This window comes from Rhincodon typus, unplaced genomic scaffold, assembly GCF_021869965.1.
Source record: "Rhincodon typus isolate 14 unplaced genomic scaffold, sRhiTyp1.1 hic_rhity00000076, whole genome shotgun sequence".
Lineage (NCBI taxonomy): Eukaryota > Metazoa > Chordata > Chondrichthyes > Orectolobiformes > Rhincodontidae > Rhincodon > Rhincodon typus.
Genome location: NW_025965714.1, coordinates 106,655 through 122,099, shown reverse-complemented (window position 1 = coordinate 122,099; position 15,445 = coordinate 106,655). Strand labels below are relative to the sequence as shown.

At 44.7% G+C, this 15,445-nt stretch overlaps 1 protein-coding gene across 1 annotated transcript; it reads left to right on the top strand.

The window, feature by feature from the left end:
• Positions 1–1,312: 1,312 nt before the first annotated feature.
• Positions 1,313–14,501, top strand: LOC109938740 (telomere attrition and p53 response 1 protein-like). The gene is made up of 5 exons (XM_020537074.2): positions 1,313–1,605; positions 4,075–4,161; positions 8,164–8,436; positions 10,003–10,275; positions 14,106–14,501. Exons 1-4 carry the CDS (start codon positions 1,392–1,394, stop codon positions 10,239–10,241), a joined length of 813 nt encoding a protein of 270 aa, XP_020392663.2. The 5' UTR covers positions 1,313–1,391; the 3' UTR covers positions 10,242–10,275; positions 14,106–14,501.
• Positions 14,502–15,445: the final 944 nt, after the last annotated feature.

Here is a 15,445-nt window from a genome sequence, read left to right as displayed (position 1 = left end):
AATGGTATCAATGTGGATTTCACAAGTTTCAAAATCTCCCCTCCCCCTACCGCATCCCAAAACCAGTCCAGCTCTCGTCCCTGCCTCCCTAACCTGTTCTTCCTCCCACCTATCCCCTCCTCCCACCTCAAGCCGCACCTCCATCTCCTACCGACCAACCTCATCCCGCCCCCTTGACCTGTCCGTCCTCCCTGGACTGACCTATCCCCTTCCTAACTCCCTACCTACACTCACCTTTACTGACCCCATCACCGCCTCTTCGACCTGTTTGTTTCCTCTCCACCTATCCTCTCCTCTATCCCTCTTCTATCCGCCTCCCACTCTCTCCCTATTTATTTCACAACCCCCTTCCCCTCCCCCTTTTCTGATGAAGGGTCTAGGCCCGAAACGTCAGCCTCTCTGCTCCTATGATGCTGCTTGGCCTGCTGTGTTCATCCAGCCCTGCACCTTGTTGTCCAAGATGTTGGTAAGCTGCCTTTCTGAACCACTGCAGTCCATTTGGTGTGGATCAGAGGATCGCACAGAATTATTACCGTGCAGAAGGAGGCTATTCAGCCCATTGCAGCAGCAGTTTAAATGATATAATGCTGTTAGGGAGGGAGTTCTGGGATTTTGACCCAATGAGACTGAAGGGACGGAGATACATTTTCCAAGTCAGGACGTTGGAGTGGCTCAGAGGGAAATTTACAGGGTGAATAAAGTGGCCATAGTCCAAGACGAGCACAGGCCTGCCCTCTGATAAGGGCGAGATGACTTGGGGGGGGGGAAGAGTTTAACCTGAGGGTTCACCACACCTCAGGGGACAGGGGAGATGGAGAAGGCAGCACCTTCATGGAGACCCCAACCTGTACAGGAATTAAACCAAACTGTTAACACCACAGTACAGCACAAACCCAGCAGGCCAGGCCAACTGAGCCCCTCACAACGTGGGAGGTGCTATATAAATGCAACATCTCCGACTAGAACAAGGAGGGTCAATATCCGGGTATAGACAGCCGGGTTACTGTCGGTCACAGCATGTCACGTGACGGCACAATCGCCCCATTCTCATTGGACCGAGCTGTATCACGTGGTATGAGACGTCGCCGTGACGCAGCGCAGCTGAACAACTACAACACCCAGAATCCAATGCGGAGATGGCGCCTGCGCACTCGGAAGAAGCCGCCGCACCGGAGGCGGGGCGAGGTTACAACGCCGGCGCAGTGCCGCCGGACAGAAGGGAAGTGAAACCGGGCGCCGAGGAGCGCGAAGAGCGCAGGCGCAATGGGCCGGACACCGGCAGGAGGCGGCCCCGGGAGTCTGCGCGCAGGCGCGGTGCGGTGGCAGGTCTGCGACGGTGGAGGCGGAGGCGGAGGTGGAGGGAGTAGGCGGCGGGCGGTGTAGGGCCGCCTATGGAGGAGGCTAAGGATCCCAGTGACTCCGGCATGGCGGGGCACGGCCCCGAAAACTGGCTGTCCGGCTGGGAGCGACAGTGCCTGGAGGAGGATGAGAGGCAGGAGCCCGGGCCTGACAGCGGCCCCGGAGGAAGCGAGGCCGAGGCCCAGAGACAGCGGCTTTGGCTGTGCTTCCAGAACTCGGCCACCGCCATCGCCCAGCTCTACAAAGGTATCGGTGGGGAGAGACACCGGGGGGCGTTGGAGAGGAGAGAGAGAGAGAAAGAAATCCGGCGGGCGGGGGCGATGGGGAGAGACAAATTCTGTCTGGGGGTAGCCGGAGGTGGAGAGGTAAATGGGGAGGGGTAATTGGGGGACAGAGACCTGGGGAGGGGTCAGTTTGATAGAAAGAGGAACAGGGATGAGCGTTAGAGTGACCTGGGCAGGGGTTTGGGGGTGGGGGAGAGACCTGGAGAGAGATAAGGGGGTGGAAGAAAAAGAGAGAGACAGAAACTCAGGGTGCTGTAAATTGTGTGTGAGAGTGGGGTAGGAACTGGGGTTATAAAAGATGGAAGAGTTGAGTTAGGCAAGAGAGGAGGTGGGGAGAGATGTGGATAAGGAGGGTTGGAGGGGAATACCTACTTCTCCTCTTCAACAGGCATGGGAAGAGGCCATTCCACCCCATATTCTCTCCACTGTGGTCATAGATCAGCTACAATCTCCAAATTATCATCTCTATTCCATATCGAGACATTTAGCAAGTATCTCAGTTTGATCTAATGACTTCACCTATCAGCAATGTGTTTTAGAAATGTAACGTTTAAATGAAGTTTGTTTGATTTTTGCATGATGGGCAGGCTAAATATTGACACATCATCTGGGTTGGAAGATGCCTCAGTTGACAGCAGCTCTTGACACTTTCCTCAGTGAATCCTGGATTTCATATTCAGGAGTTGAAGCTGCACATGATCCCACGGTCTGTAACTACAGAGTGTGCTGTGAGCCAAGCCAAAGTGGTATTTGTCATCTGATGCACATAATATTGGATACAATCATGGAATCCCTCTGAAGAACAGTCCAACCTGACACATTGCTCCCACCCCCGCTCCATCATTGGTGAGATCATGGCTGATTTAACCCCAGTAACCTTTCAACATGTATAGTTGTCAATAATCTACCACCCCGCGTTCAAAATATTTGAGAATCCTCCTTCAGCTGTCTTTGAGAATGAGAGCTCCACAGACGCTGAGACAAAATTTCTCTTGAAATGGATGGCCTTGACTTTGAAAGAGAAACTGTCTAATTTTGTGTGCAGTGTTCATTGTGCCACTCAGTCACCTTCCTCCTGCATACAGACAGAGGTGGGAATGTTCACTGGTGACTGCACAATCTTCAGCACCGTTCACAACTCCTTCGATACTAAAGCAGCCTGGGTCCAAGCACAACAAGGTCTGGACTATATCCATGTTTTGGCTGAAAAGTGGGAAGTAACATTGGCATTTGTGTGACATGAGTGACCATCTCCAATAAGAGAGAATCTAATCATCGTTATTGATATTGAATGGTATTACCATCACTGAACTCCCCCATTATCAACACCCAGGGAGTTACCATTGATCAGACACGGAACTTGACCCAGCATACAAATACAGCAGCTACAATAACAGGCCAGAGACTAAAAATCCTGCCCACCATCTGAGGCACAAGAGCAGGTCAGAAGCTGTGGCGACTAACTCACCACCTGACTTTTCAAAGCCTGTCCACCATCTACAAGGCACAAATCAGGAGTGTGATGAAATACTCCTCACTTTCCTGGATGGGTGCAGCTCCAACAACACACGAAGCTCAAAGCTGACTAGGATAAAACAACCAGCTTAATTGGCACCACATGCACAAATATCTACTCTCTCCACCAATGGTACATAGCAGGAGCAGTGTGTTCCATTTACAAGATGCACTGCAGAAATTCATCAAGGCTCCTTAGACAGCACCTTCCAAACCCACGACCGCTTCCATCAAGAAGGACAAGGGCAGCAGATAGATGGGAATATCATCCCCCACAAGGTCCCCTCCAAGCCATTCACTGTTCTTAAAGTACTGTGGGTCTACTTACACCAAATGGACTGCAGCGGGTTGAGAAGGCGGCTCCCCACCGCCACCTTCAGGGCAACTAGGGATGGGCAATGAATGATGGCCTAGCCAGTGACAACTGTGTCCCGTGAATGGATAAAACAAGCGCTTTTAAAAGTTTTATCTTCCAGCTCCCAGATGTGTAGTTCCTTGGTTCTGACTTAATGTGTTTTCTAATTGGCATGATGTAAGATCAAGGTATGGTCATACAATACTGGTGTGTCTGCTGCTATCTAACATGGCTACGTTACTGATTTGGTACCGGTCTGTCCTTAACATTGGGGTACGCTGCTTTAAAAAAAGTAGCATCATATATCATATTTTTCTTACTTAGCTGACATGGTTCCTTGAGATAATTTGAGAATAATGAATTTGTTTGAATCTGGTTATTAATAGTTATTTTATTTCAGTCCAGCTTTTTGTCTTCAGTAAGTTTCCATTTTGGAACAAAGGATGCTTGGTACCAATGGATTGGTCGAGATTAAATGTAATTGCTTTTAATCAGCATTGAGGGGGAGCTTTGCATTTTGGTTGAGGGATCCAATTTAAGAAATTATGTTGCCTCTTTCAGATCGCGTATATGAACAGCAGCTGGGTATTCAGAGCTTGTGGAAACCATTCCAGGCAGCAGCCACTTCTGTGACTTGTCTATATAAAGGTACATCACTGATTGCTCTATCTCATTGTGAGTGTGGTTGACCAAACAGTGTCACATGGATCCAAATGGCTACTGGATCCTTCAGAGTTGAGTAGAATGTTTATGCTTGGGTTAAGTAACATGTTCTGCTTGAATGTCCAAGGTTCACACATTTTGAAAGGCATCTATTTTTAGCCCTTTTATCAGTGGATCAAACTTTAAATAGACTGGCTGAAGAATTTTCATCGACAAGGCATCTCTCATTCTCAAGAGGTCACTTCATGGCCAACAAGTCACTGTTATGCTGCCAAGAGCAGAGTCCAGGCCACAAGAAGTAAGGATTCATTTAAAACATTGAACCCAAAAATACAAGCATTGTATTTGGACGAATCCTGCCACCACTGTGAATGAAATAATTAACCCTGCCAGCTCATTGCCTGGTGCTTCAAGTTTTACAAAGGTAGCTGGGCAAGGGGAAATAAATTCACACTGCCACGCAGTCAAATTAGGAAAGAAATTGGGCCAGTTATGCAAAAACAGCAGAGGTGACGTGAGGGTATGGAGCGTGCTGTCTGAGTGTGGTAAAGGCAGGTTCAGTTGAGGCATTCAGAAAGGTTGTTGGATTAGAATTTAAAAAGGAACAATGTGGTGGGTGACAGCTTTGAGTGAAATGTTTACCTGATGCAAGCATGATGGGCTGAATGGCCTGCCCTTGCCCTTGCAGTAAGCATTCTGTGATTCTAATAGTAATGTTACAAGGCTGCATGTGCATGATTTTTCAGATGCTTTCAGGTTGGTCCTTGGCTAGTGAGCTTTGATTTGAGTGTAAAAATAGCCTTCATTCCCACTCTCAAGTCCAAGAGGGGCAAACTTGAAAGTTGTCCATTCATTATGAGCTCTGGTCTTGGTTTGACCAGCAGGATTGCAGGATGGATTTGCCTCTGACCAGTGTACCGTAGTACAAGGAGCCATTCCAGTATGGGGGGTGGGCACAGAGGGAAATGTATGAATGAGTGTGTGTGGTGATGAGTAACACCATCGTCCAGGGGAGCATTTAATGTTTTCTACAGTTGTGACTGGCCGTTCTGAAGGTTGTATTATCTGTCTGGTACCAGGGTATCATGGTTGGAGAAGAGCTTTAAAGGGCAGGATACATTTGTCATTGTCCACTTGTGAGCCAGTGACATTGGTCAAACCAACCAGCAACTATTATTCTGTTAAGCAAGTTTGAGAAATTTGGTTTGAAGTTAATAAACAGAGACTTGCATAATAATCACTGGGTTACTTAAACTACAGGCAAATAGCTGGAGGTTTAAACAGATTAGAGATTTAAATGTGTGGCTCTGGTGTGAAAAGAGGGGACTGCAAGTGTCCAATAGTGGACAAAGGCCATTGTGTGGGCTCCACATATTTCAGATTGGCATCTGTGCTATCAATTTGTGCACCAAGCTTTAAGCTAAGAGCAGTGGGAAGAGCCGGGTAAAAGGATATTTAAAATCTTTTTTTAAAAAAAAGTTTTAAGCAAATGAGAACAGTGTAGTGGTCTGGGGATATACTGGCAGAATTGGCCAGCAAGTCACAGTGTAACATCAATAATTTATCAGCAGGTTAGATCTATACTCAACTGGTTAAAATAAAGCTCAATGGTCTTTATCTGAATCAATGAAGCATTCATAGTAAGGGACAAGCTACCAACAGAGCAAGAGATCAGTGGGTTCGATCATGTTGCCAAGACAGAGACATAGTTGCAAGTCGCCAAGGTTGGGAAGTAAATAATCCAGGGTCCACAACATTGTTAAAATTCAGCCAGAGTGGAAAAGGGAAATGAGTCATGTTAATAGGATGAGATATATCAAGTTTAAAGAGGAGTCTGGAGTCAGAAGATTAGGAAGAATAATCAGTATGGGTGGAGATTAGGAATAAAAGATTAATTGTTCTCTAGCAGTAGTTTGTAAGGCTGGTAACAGTAGTTGAACTGTTGAATGAATCTGAAATATCTGGAGTTTCTAATAAAGGCAATGTAATTTTCATGGGGGATTTTAAACTTAAATGTACTGGACAATTTAATGGTGAATTTGTAGAATGCATTCACAACAGCTTCCTAGAACAGTATGTTATAGGGCCAGCTCAGAATAAAGTTATTTTGGATCTAGTATTGTGTAACGGGTGGGGTTAATTCATAAAGCTGGGGAAAATTTAGTCAAGAATCTGTCTTAAAAACATTCACTGATCCTGCCCCATAGCCTGTCAACCTCCAGAAAAATTTTTCCTCACCTCCATCTAAAAGGCAGACGTTGTCATCTAAATCAGAATTGAGTGAATTTTGGAAATTACCACCATTGTAAATAGCAAAGGATCACTGAGTTTGTTCCTGGGTAGAGAAGGCTGCCCTCTGATGTGCAGCTGGGTAAATTGGAGCGATACTGTGGAGAGTTTAGGAGAATGAGAGGTGATCTCATTGAAATGTACAAGATGCTTAAGGGACTTGACAGAGTGGTCATTTGAGACACTGTTCCCTCTGACTGGGGATTCTAGATCAGGGGACAGTCATGTAGGAGAGAAATGAGAAAGGGCATTGGGCAGGAAAATGTTAAAGTTCACAGACAGGTGCTGGTATAACACCTGGAATATTTGGTACAGTGAGCTATGGAGAAATTCAGAAGATTGGTCAAGAATGGCAGAGCAGTTTCAAGTAATCTTGTGGTCTTCCTTTAATTCTCATGTTCCAACTGGATCTCTCAGGATTACAAAGTCCTGCTTCTCTCTGCTGTAACTACTCATTCTTCATAAGAATGAGCCCTGCCATTCATTTGTGTTTTCTTGAAGCCTTGCACCCGTTGAAAGTGAGGAGATTGAAACCATCTATTCTCGCTTCCTTCCTTTCTCCTAGCCCAAAGTGTCTAATTTCCCAAATGTTGTGTGTGCCTGGCCTAGGCTCATAACTCTAATTTCTGTCCCATATCCTTGAACACCCTGACCTCTCAATCCATTGCTCCCTCAATCCTATTCCCATCAACCTGCTGATCTCCCTACCCCCTAGCTGTTACAGTCAATAGTTTACTTTCTTCAAGTATTGTCAGCTTCCCTTGCAAATCTGCTCTGGCTCTGCCTCTGTCTCATTTCCTCACAAAGCCCACCATTGACCCCTCATCCTTGCAGATCAGCACCCCAACTCCCTCTCTGCTACCTCACCATTAACTTGTTCAATCCCTCCACTGTCTCTGATTTTTTTCTGTTACTCCTTGTAACCTTTAAGTTCTCCTTGTTCCTTCAGTCCCATATCCATTCCATTGACAAGACTACCTCGCTCAAATTCTCCTATCAGCTCACTCCATCTCTGCCTTAGCTGCTGAAACCCTCATCTGTGTCTTTTTTTATCTTTAGACTTAACTATTCAATGCTGTCTCAGCCAGTCTTCTATCTTCCCTGTTATGAAAGTGTGAAATAATCAAAATTCTGTTATTTGTGTCCTTGCATCAATCTTGTTGCTGGTCCAGCAAATGTCACAATTCTCAACTGTGTGTTTGATCCACTGCAAAGATTTTTCTTCCTTTCATCCTCCACATTCTCATAATGTCCTCTAGATCTTTGACCTTCTGAGATCTCTCTGCTGATTCTGACCTCTTGTGTATCCCTTCTAATAATCTGTGCACCGTTAGCTGCCCTGTCTTCTACCTATATGCTGGAATTTGTGTTTGCTTGCAATCCGTTATCCCATCAGATTCTGTGGTATGGTGAATGATTAAACTCAAAGGATCTCTGGGCAATCAACAATTTTGAATAACTGGATAGTGCTTGGAATGAGATTGAATTGTCTAAAGGGATGGTTTTCATCTAAATAGTAATCTTGTTCTTGAATCATATGGTTTGGACTGTTTCCTTTTGCTGTGTTCTGTTTCAGGAATGTGGCGAGTGTGTGTGTACTAAACTCCGTTTTGTCTTTTGTCGTTTTAGATGCTGTGGTCCTTTAGAGAATAGATTGTGTCACTCTCTTTGGTCTAACATTCACCTTTCCATCCTCAGACGGGCTCGAAGCCCATCGAGCGAGCTTGGATCTGGGCGCGCAGGCAGGCTATCAGAGGAGAAACAAGGAAATGCTGGCTTGGGTGAAGAAGAGGAGACACATCATCCACCGAGAGGACCTGCTCAGCTTCTTGTGCAGGAAGTCACCCCCGTCCAGGAACAGCAGACTGGCACCTCGGCTAAACATTCCCTCCTCTGTGTTGGCACAGGAAGATTCAAACAGGACTGCTGAGGGTGACCTGCAGGCATTTACTGATGCCATTGCTGTGCATGGTAACTGAAAGATTATTTCAATTACTTTCTGACTGATATCTGCTCACTTTCAGCTGTTTTTTGAGAAGTGAGGTTATGAACTGGGGTTGATATTTTGAAAATTAAAGCCATTGTTGCTCCTCGTGCCACTTCACCAGGTTCATTTTTAATCTGGTTTGTCCTCTAGAGCCTCACTGCACTTCTCCACCCCTAATCAGAGTTGAAAGCCTAACTCTAGCCTCCTATACATTAACAGTCTGGCATTGCCGCCCTACACCCTCTTCCCCTGACCTAATTTACTCCTAACAGTTCAATATTCTGTCGTCACTCTTGCACTCCCACCCTGCCTCCTCCACTTGGCACTACGTCTCTCCCTCCCTTTAGCCTCTTAAAAAGCTGTCAACATTTCTGGCCAGATCCTGACCTTCTGAGCTCCACCATATTGACTATTTCTAGCCCCTCCACTGTCCATCAGAACCACATTGTGAAACCACATTTCCTACTCAACAAGAGGTAATTATCAAATTACTTGCACCTAGCTGAAATGACCACTGTAAGCATGCATGCATTACGATACCAACTCCATGACATTTCATTGCAACATTGACCCACGTAGCTACTGCTTTTAAATCTCATTGACTTTCTTGCTTTCCAAGAGAACATCTAGATTGAAATGGTTATATATTTTAAATATTGCTTAGTGACTGTTGCAAGGGGACGTCTAGAGGATGGCTTCTGGCAGGATATGGAGATGGAGATGAAGAATATTTTATCCAGAAGCTGATTATTTATAGCATGAGGTGAGGGAGAGTTTGGTACAGAGGGAACCAAATCCCTTATCTTGCATCTCAAGTCTCCTGTGTCAGGCGGTGATGGGACCCAGGATTTCCCTCACTAATATTCAGCGTGTGGCCATTACTGGTAGGGCCAGTATTTATTTTCTATTCCTAGTTTCCCCTCAGGCTTTAGTGACGATCATGAGTTGCTGCATATTTTTGATGTGACTGAGTGGCACACCTGATCAGCTGGAAGGACGATGAAGAATCATTATCACTGTCCATTTCTTAATTTTAAAAACTCAGTTAACTCTCGTCTCAAATCTCTGCTGCCATGGAAGCAGTGTTAGTGTCTCCAGTCTGTGATAACTAAATCTTCCCCTCACTGGTAATTCTGCACTGGAACCTTGCTATTGCTTTAATGTCCTCATAATGGATCTCCCAGTATTGTACAAAGTTATAGAACTAGCCTCACTTTGATTGTCTGATCACTTTGGCAGATGAATGGTTCTCTTGTACAAATTGATCATTGCTGCTTATCACTTGTTCACTGATCCGGGTTATAAACCACAAGATGGTCTTTTTTGGCTTTAACTCCCTGCCCCCCTTGTTTTGGGGATTATATATTTGGCTCTCTCTGTTCTCCCACACTTTTCTTTGGGATTGACTGATCCATTGTGCTGCTGTGTTAGAAAGCTCTGTCCTACTCTCAGGGCTGCCTGAAGCCCAGTGGTGTGTTGAGAGAGAAAGTAGAGCTGAGATTGATAATGATCACTTCTGACTTGATGTATCTTGCCCCCCTCCCCCACAGGCCTCAGTGGTGCCATGGCGAATGTCAGTGTGCGCTCAGGAACACCCGGGTCCCCGACACATGGCGGCAGTAACTCCGCCTCGGTGCGTAGGCGTGGCAGCCTGCAGGACGTGGACTTAAACAGTTTTATAGCTGAAGAGATGGCTCACCATCTGGACAGCTCAAGGAAGCGGGCTCCGGCCCAATGCAGCGACGTCATCACTGAATCACCCAGTCACAAGCGAAGCCGAATGCTATGAAGAGGTGACGGAGCAACATCCTGGACAGCTGGAGGTAATCCTGCACTTCGGGCAGCCGGGCAGATGAAGCAGGGAATAGTAGGAACCAAAAAAAATACATGTAAACTTTTGGCCAAACATTGGAGCAACTGTTTATGAAATAAAAACGTATTGTGATTACTTCAATTTTGCCACATACTTGTACTTGAAAATGCAATATCAAAGTGGGTTTTTAAAGGGCATTATGACAGTTTTGATCTAAGTATTGCCTGCATTCTGCATTACACGGCTCAGTTATGTATTTTTCAATTTTCATTTTGTAATCTTTTTCTTTAGCACTTTATTTAACAGTCATTTTTGATAATTGTTTGTAATGAACTGTCTCCCAGTTACTTGACCCTCTGTGGACCTTGGTGCCTGTGCACCAGGCTGTTTGCCTGCTTTCTGACCTTATTGTGATTTATTGGTCTGTTTTGCGTATGGGATATTTGGTCCTTAAATATAATGAGCGTTTTTCAAAGTTTTGTTATGGTCAGTGACCCAGGACTTGTGGGGCATTTGCGACTGATGGAACTTGATCCATCTCTAGTGTCCCGATATGTTCTGAAATGGAATGTTTAGAAAGTTAAGATGCAGCACCAGCTTATCTCCTAACATAGGAGTGACAGAAACTGCTGGTCGCTGTTTGTTTACCTGTTCCCACAGAAAAATGAGACTAAACGTGCACATACACTTATTTTTAACAATGATTTCCCAACACTGTCCACCAGCATCTCCGTAAAGGGATAGCTGCATTCTGCCTGCTATTTCCACAGTTCCCCAGTAATCTTCATTTAAACCACATTACCCTGATCTTGCATCATTAAGACTAAACAATTTATTCACAGCCTTTAAAGTTACAGCACACATGACTGTTAAGGTCATCTGACTCAAGTGTGTGAATGTATTTTATTGTCCTGCTCGCTTAGGGTCAAGTGATTGTGAAAGAGTTTCCGATGTTAATCATGCCTGTTTTGAATTGTGCAAAACTTTGAATTGTAATGTTCTGGCTAATCACAATTATGAATCCAGTAAATACTGAAGCAACAAATCTCTTCACAGTCTAATGTGTGTGTGTCTTTGTCTGTCTGTCACCGTCTCTTTGTCCACCAATTCCCAAACCTTTCAGTTAGAGATGTTGGGCTAGATCTGCTGTTGAGGGGTGATGGGCTGAAGATATTGCTGTTGAACTTTAGGACATGCTGTCTGGGGGGAAAGGGATATCTGCTGAAACTGCCTAGTAAATTTAAACGTGTGGGCTGGTTTCTGCTGCTGCTGATAGGACATGAATACTGTATTGTACTGCTATCAGTGTAGAGCTGGCTGTACCCACACAGAGCTGTTCCTCTTCTCTGGTCTTACCCTTGAAAGGCTGATCCATGAAACCTCTCAGCGAGGATGGCATTCCTGCTGGGTGAGTGCAAAAGGAGATCGGGATGCACCAACAAAGATGATAAAGACAAGATTAAAGAATGCGTGCAGCATTCATGACCAAGTAAAGCAAAGTGAGAGCACAAGCTGGAATAAATAAATTTGCTGTTATAGCCATTGCAGAGTTGTGGCTGCAAAATGACAAGGATTTGGCCTTGAACATTGAAGAACAGGAAGCTAGGTAAAGGTGGAGAGGTAGTAAAGGATGACATGCAGTTGTTAGAGATTACCTTGATTCAGGAGATCAGGATATAGAATCGCTTTGGATAAAGATGAGGAATAGGAAAGAAATCATTAATGGGAGGTGCTGTACAAACCCCTAAACAGTTCCTGCAATGTGGAACCCAGTATGCAAAAAGAACTATTAGTTGCTGTGATGAAGGGAGTTTAATCAACACAAACTGACAAATCAGATTGGCAACAGGATCCTGGATCAGGAGTTCATAGAATGATTTTGAGATTGTGCCGCTGTAAGAAACTTTGTGGAACTGAGCAGACAGCAGGTTACATTACACTTGGCATTGTGTAATATGGCAGGATGAATGAATGACCTCTGAGTAAAGGCACTGCTATGTAGCAGCAACCAAAACATAGCTGATTTTTACTTTGAGTTTTGAAAGGGAAGAGATTAGGTGCAAGTCTGGTATTTTAAACCTAAATAAGGGCAAATATGGGGATGTGAAAGCTGCCCGAGCTGTTGTGAAATAGCATTCTAGTCTAGAGAATAGATCGATAGGCAGTGAGACTCATTTAAAGGGCTATGTCAGCATAAGTGGACTCGTCATTCTGGGAGGACCTATGGTAAATGAATTTGGGGTAAGCATCAAGTTCAAATAGCATATAACTGCACGATGGTGAGGAACAGGTCAGAACATAAAAAGCAGCAGTCAATAACTAAGGTTAAAGAGGAAGAAATTAGAAGAAGCTGACTAGGAACGTAAAACAGCTAGGAAGGGTTTCTACGGGGGTATTTCAAAGAAAAGAGTAAAATAAATTGCTTCTGTGGAGAGAGGCAATGGGAGATAAAATAAATATTTTGCTTCTGTCTTTACTACAGAGGGTACAATAAGCATTCTAGTAAAAGCTGTGAGTCAGGCGATGGAAGGGAATGATGAACTTAGTGAAATTAAGGTCACAAGGGAAATGAAACTAAGCAAACCGATGGAGCTGTAGGCTAGCACATGTCTGGGTTCAGATGGACATCATTGTAAGCTCTTAGGAGGTGACTAATGATGTAATAGATATGTTGGTGTTAATTTTCCAAAATTAACAATTCAGGCAGTGTTCCACCAGATTTAGGTGATGGCTTTTTGCTATTATTGCTAGACTGTTAATTCAGGGAACCAAGTAATGTTTTGGGGACCTAGGTTGAAATCCTGCCATGGCAGATGGTGGAATTGAATTACCTGGGTCTCTGGATTAACAGTCCAGCAATAAACCACTAGGCCATCACTTTGCCCAGTTTATTAGCCAGTAAAATGCTGCACAGGAACAGTAAGGCATGTTTAGTTCATGCATTTGTAAGGCAGGTCAGGAGGTCATGCAATTGATGCTCTCTCCGGGGAGACAGGCAGTCGTGGTGGTACCTACAGGCTCTGTGGCAGGACTTTAAATGTTCACTCTGTTTCTCTCTCTCAGCCCTGCTGAGATTCTGTAGCACTGTTTTTGTTTCGGATTTACAGTGTCCACAGTTTTGTTTTATTTTCTGATATCTCCTCTAAACCACCTGCCCCTTCCTTAAATCTATGCCCCTTAGTCATTGATCCCTCCATCAAGAGGAAAAGCTTCTTCCAATCTACCCTGTCTATACCTCTCAGTTTTATACATTTCAGTCATGCCCCCCCCTGCTCTAAGGAAAACAACCCTGGTCTGTACAATCTCTCTTTGTAACTGAGACACTCCAGCCCAGGTAACATTCTGGTTGAATTCTGAAGGGTCACTGGACTCAAAACACAAACTGCTTTCTCTCCACAGATGCGGCCTGACCACCTGAATTTCTCCAGCCCCATTTCTGTTTTTGTAACAACTTGGTAAATCTCTGCACCCTCTCCAGTGCTATCACATCCCTCCTATAAGGTGGATTCCAGAACTGCATTTTATACTTTAACTGTGTCCTAACCAATGTTTTGATGAGTGAGCAGGGAACATTGCAAGAGTGGGAAATGGTGTACGTTCAGAGTGAGTGAGTGGAGCCAGTTACTTTTACACACGTTGCATTCCCATCCCTGGACCAGAACGAACCAATGGTAAAGAGAGGAGACCAGGGACTCGAGAATATTCCCAAGTTGTTTCCTACCTTTGCCTGCTCAAGATTCATTGAAAAAAAAATAGCCTGAGGTTTAAGAAAATGATGCTCCCTTTTGATCAGGTGGAACTTGCAGTTTTTTTTCATTTTATATACTTTCATATTCACAGATGGCATCTCCCATTTCTGTGTTCTGCAATCAAAAACCATACAGCACAAGGAGGCCGTTCAGCCCATGACGTCTGTGTTTGTTCCTTGAAAAAGCTGTTTGTTTAGTTCTGCTCTTTCCCTGTTACCCTTTACCCAATTCCTTTCCAAAAGTTATGCCAGAATCTTTCCTCTGTGACAAAGCAGCAAGTGCCAATTCAACCCATTGCTTCTTCGTCAATCCAACTTTGAAAGAGAAATGAGGGGACTACCTTTCATAAATCCCCCTTTGATAATTTGGTTACCAAGATATGTTCAGGAAAGTACTGTGCAGCATCTTGATGTTATGCACTGGGTATGATGGCAATGCAACTGATATTAAATATCATGGAGATATTTCCATGGGAACTGGAAAAGGCCACCATGACTGTGTGTAAACTAGAAAATCTACTCACTCACTCACTCCCTCCCTCCCTCCCTCACTCACTCACTCACTCCCTCACACCCTCCCTCACTCACTCCCTCACAGAGAGACACTCTCTCAGTCTCTCAAATACACACGCGCGCACACACACACTCTCTCTCTCACTCTCAGTCTCTTGCACACATACACACACGCACTTAGACGCATACTTGTGTACAAAATTATCAGCGGTATAGATAGAGTGGACAGCCAGAGACTTTTTCCTAGGGTGGAGGTAGCTATTATGAAGGGGCATAGTTTTAAAGTGAGTGGAGGTAGATATAGGGGAGACGTCAGAGGCAGGTTCTTTACTCAGAGAGTGGTAGGGGTGTGGAATGCATTGCCGGAGAGGGTAGTGAAGTCGGCCTCATTAGGGGCATTTAAGCGGCTATTAGATAGGCATATGGATGATAGTATAAGGTAGGGGTGGAGGTTAGATAGACCTTAGGTTTAGGGTAAAAGTTCGGCACAACATCGTGGGCCGATGGGCCTGTACTGTTCTATGTTCTATCTTCTATACTCGTAAATACTCTGTCACACACGTGCACACTCAGATAGACACATTCTCACACAATCTCTCACTTTCACATTCATGCCCATACTCTTAGACACATCTCAGTTGCTAAAGGAATATTGGTTCTTAAGTCATGAGAGCTGGATCAAGAGGGGATGTTGTTGGAGTGGTATTACCACTGGACTAGTCATCCAGCAACATCGTCTAATGCTGTGGGAGCACGGCTTCAAATCTCACCATGGCAGCTGGTGGAATTTGATCTTGATTAAAAGTAAACCATTTGAGAGGGAAAGCAGAAAGCAGATCTTCCAAACAACGTACACAGACAACTGGAATTCTCTGTGTGAAAAGCTGTGAACCCTGAGCAGGAAACTGCAGGTTTTAGC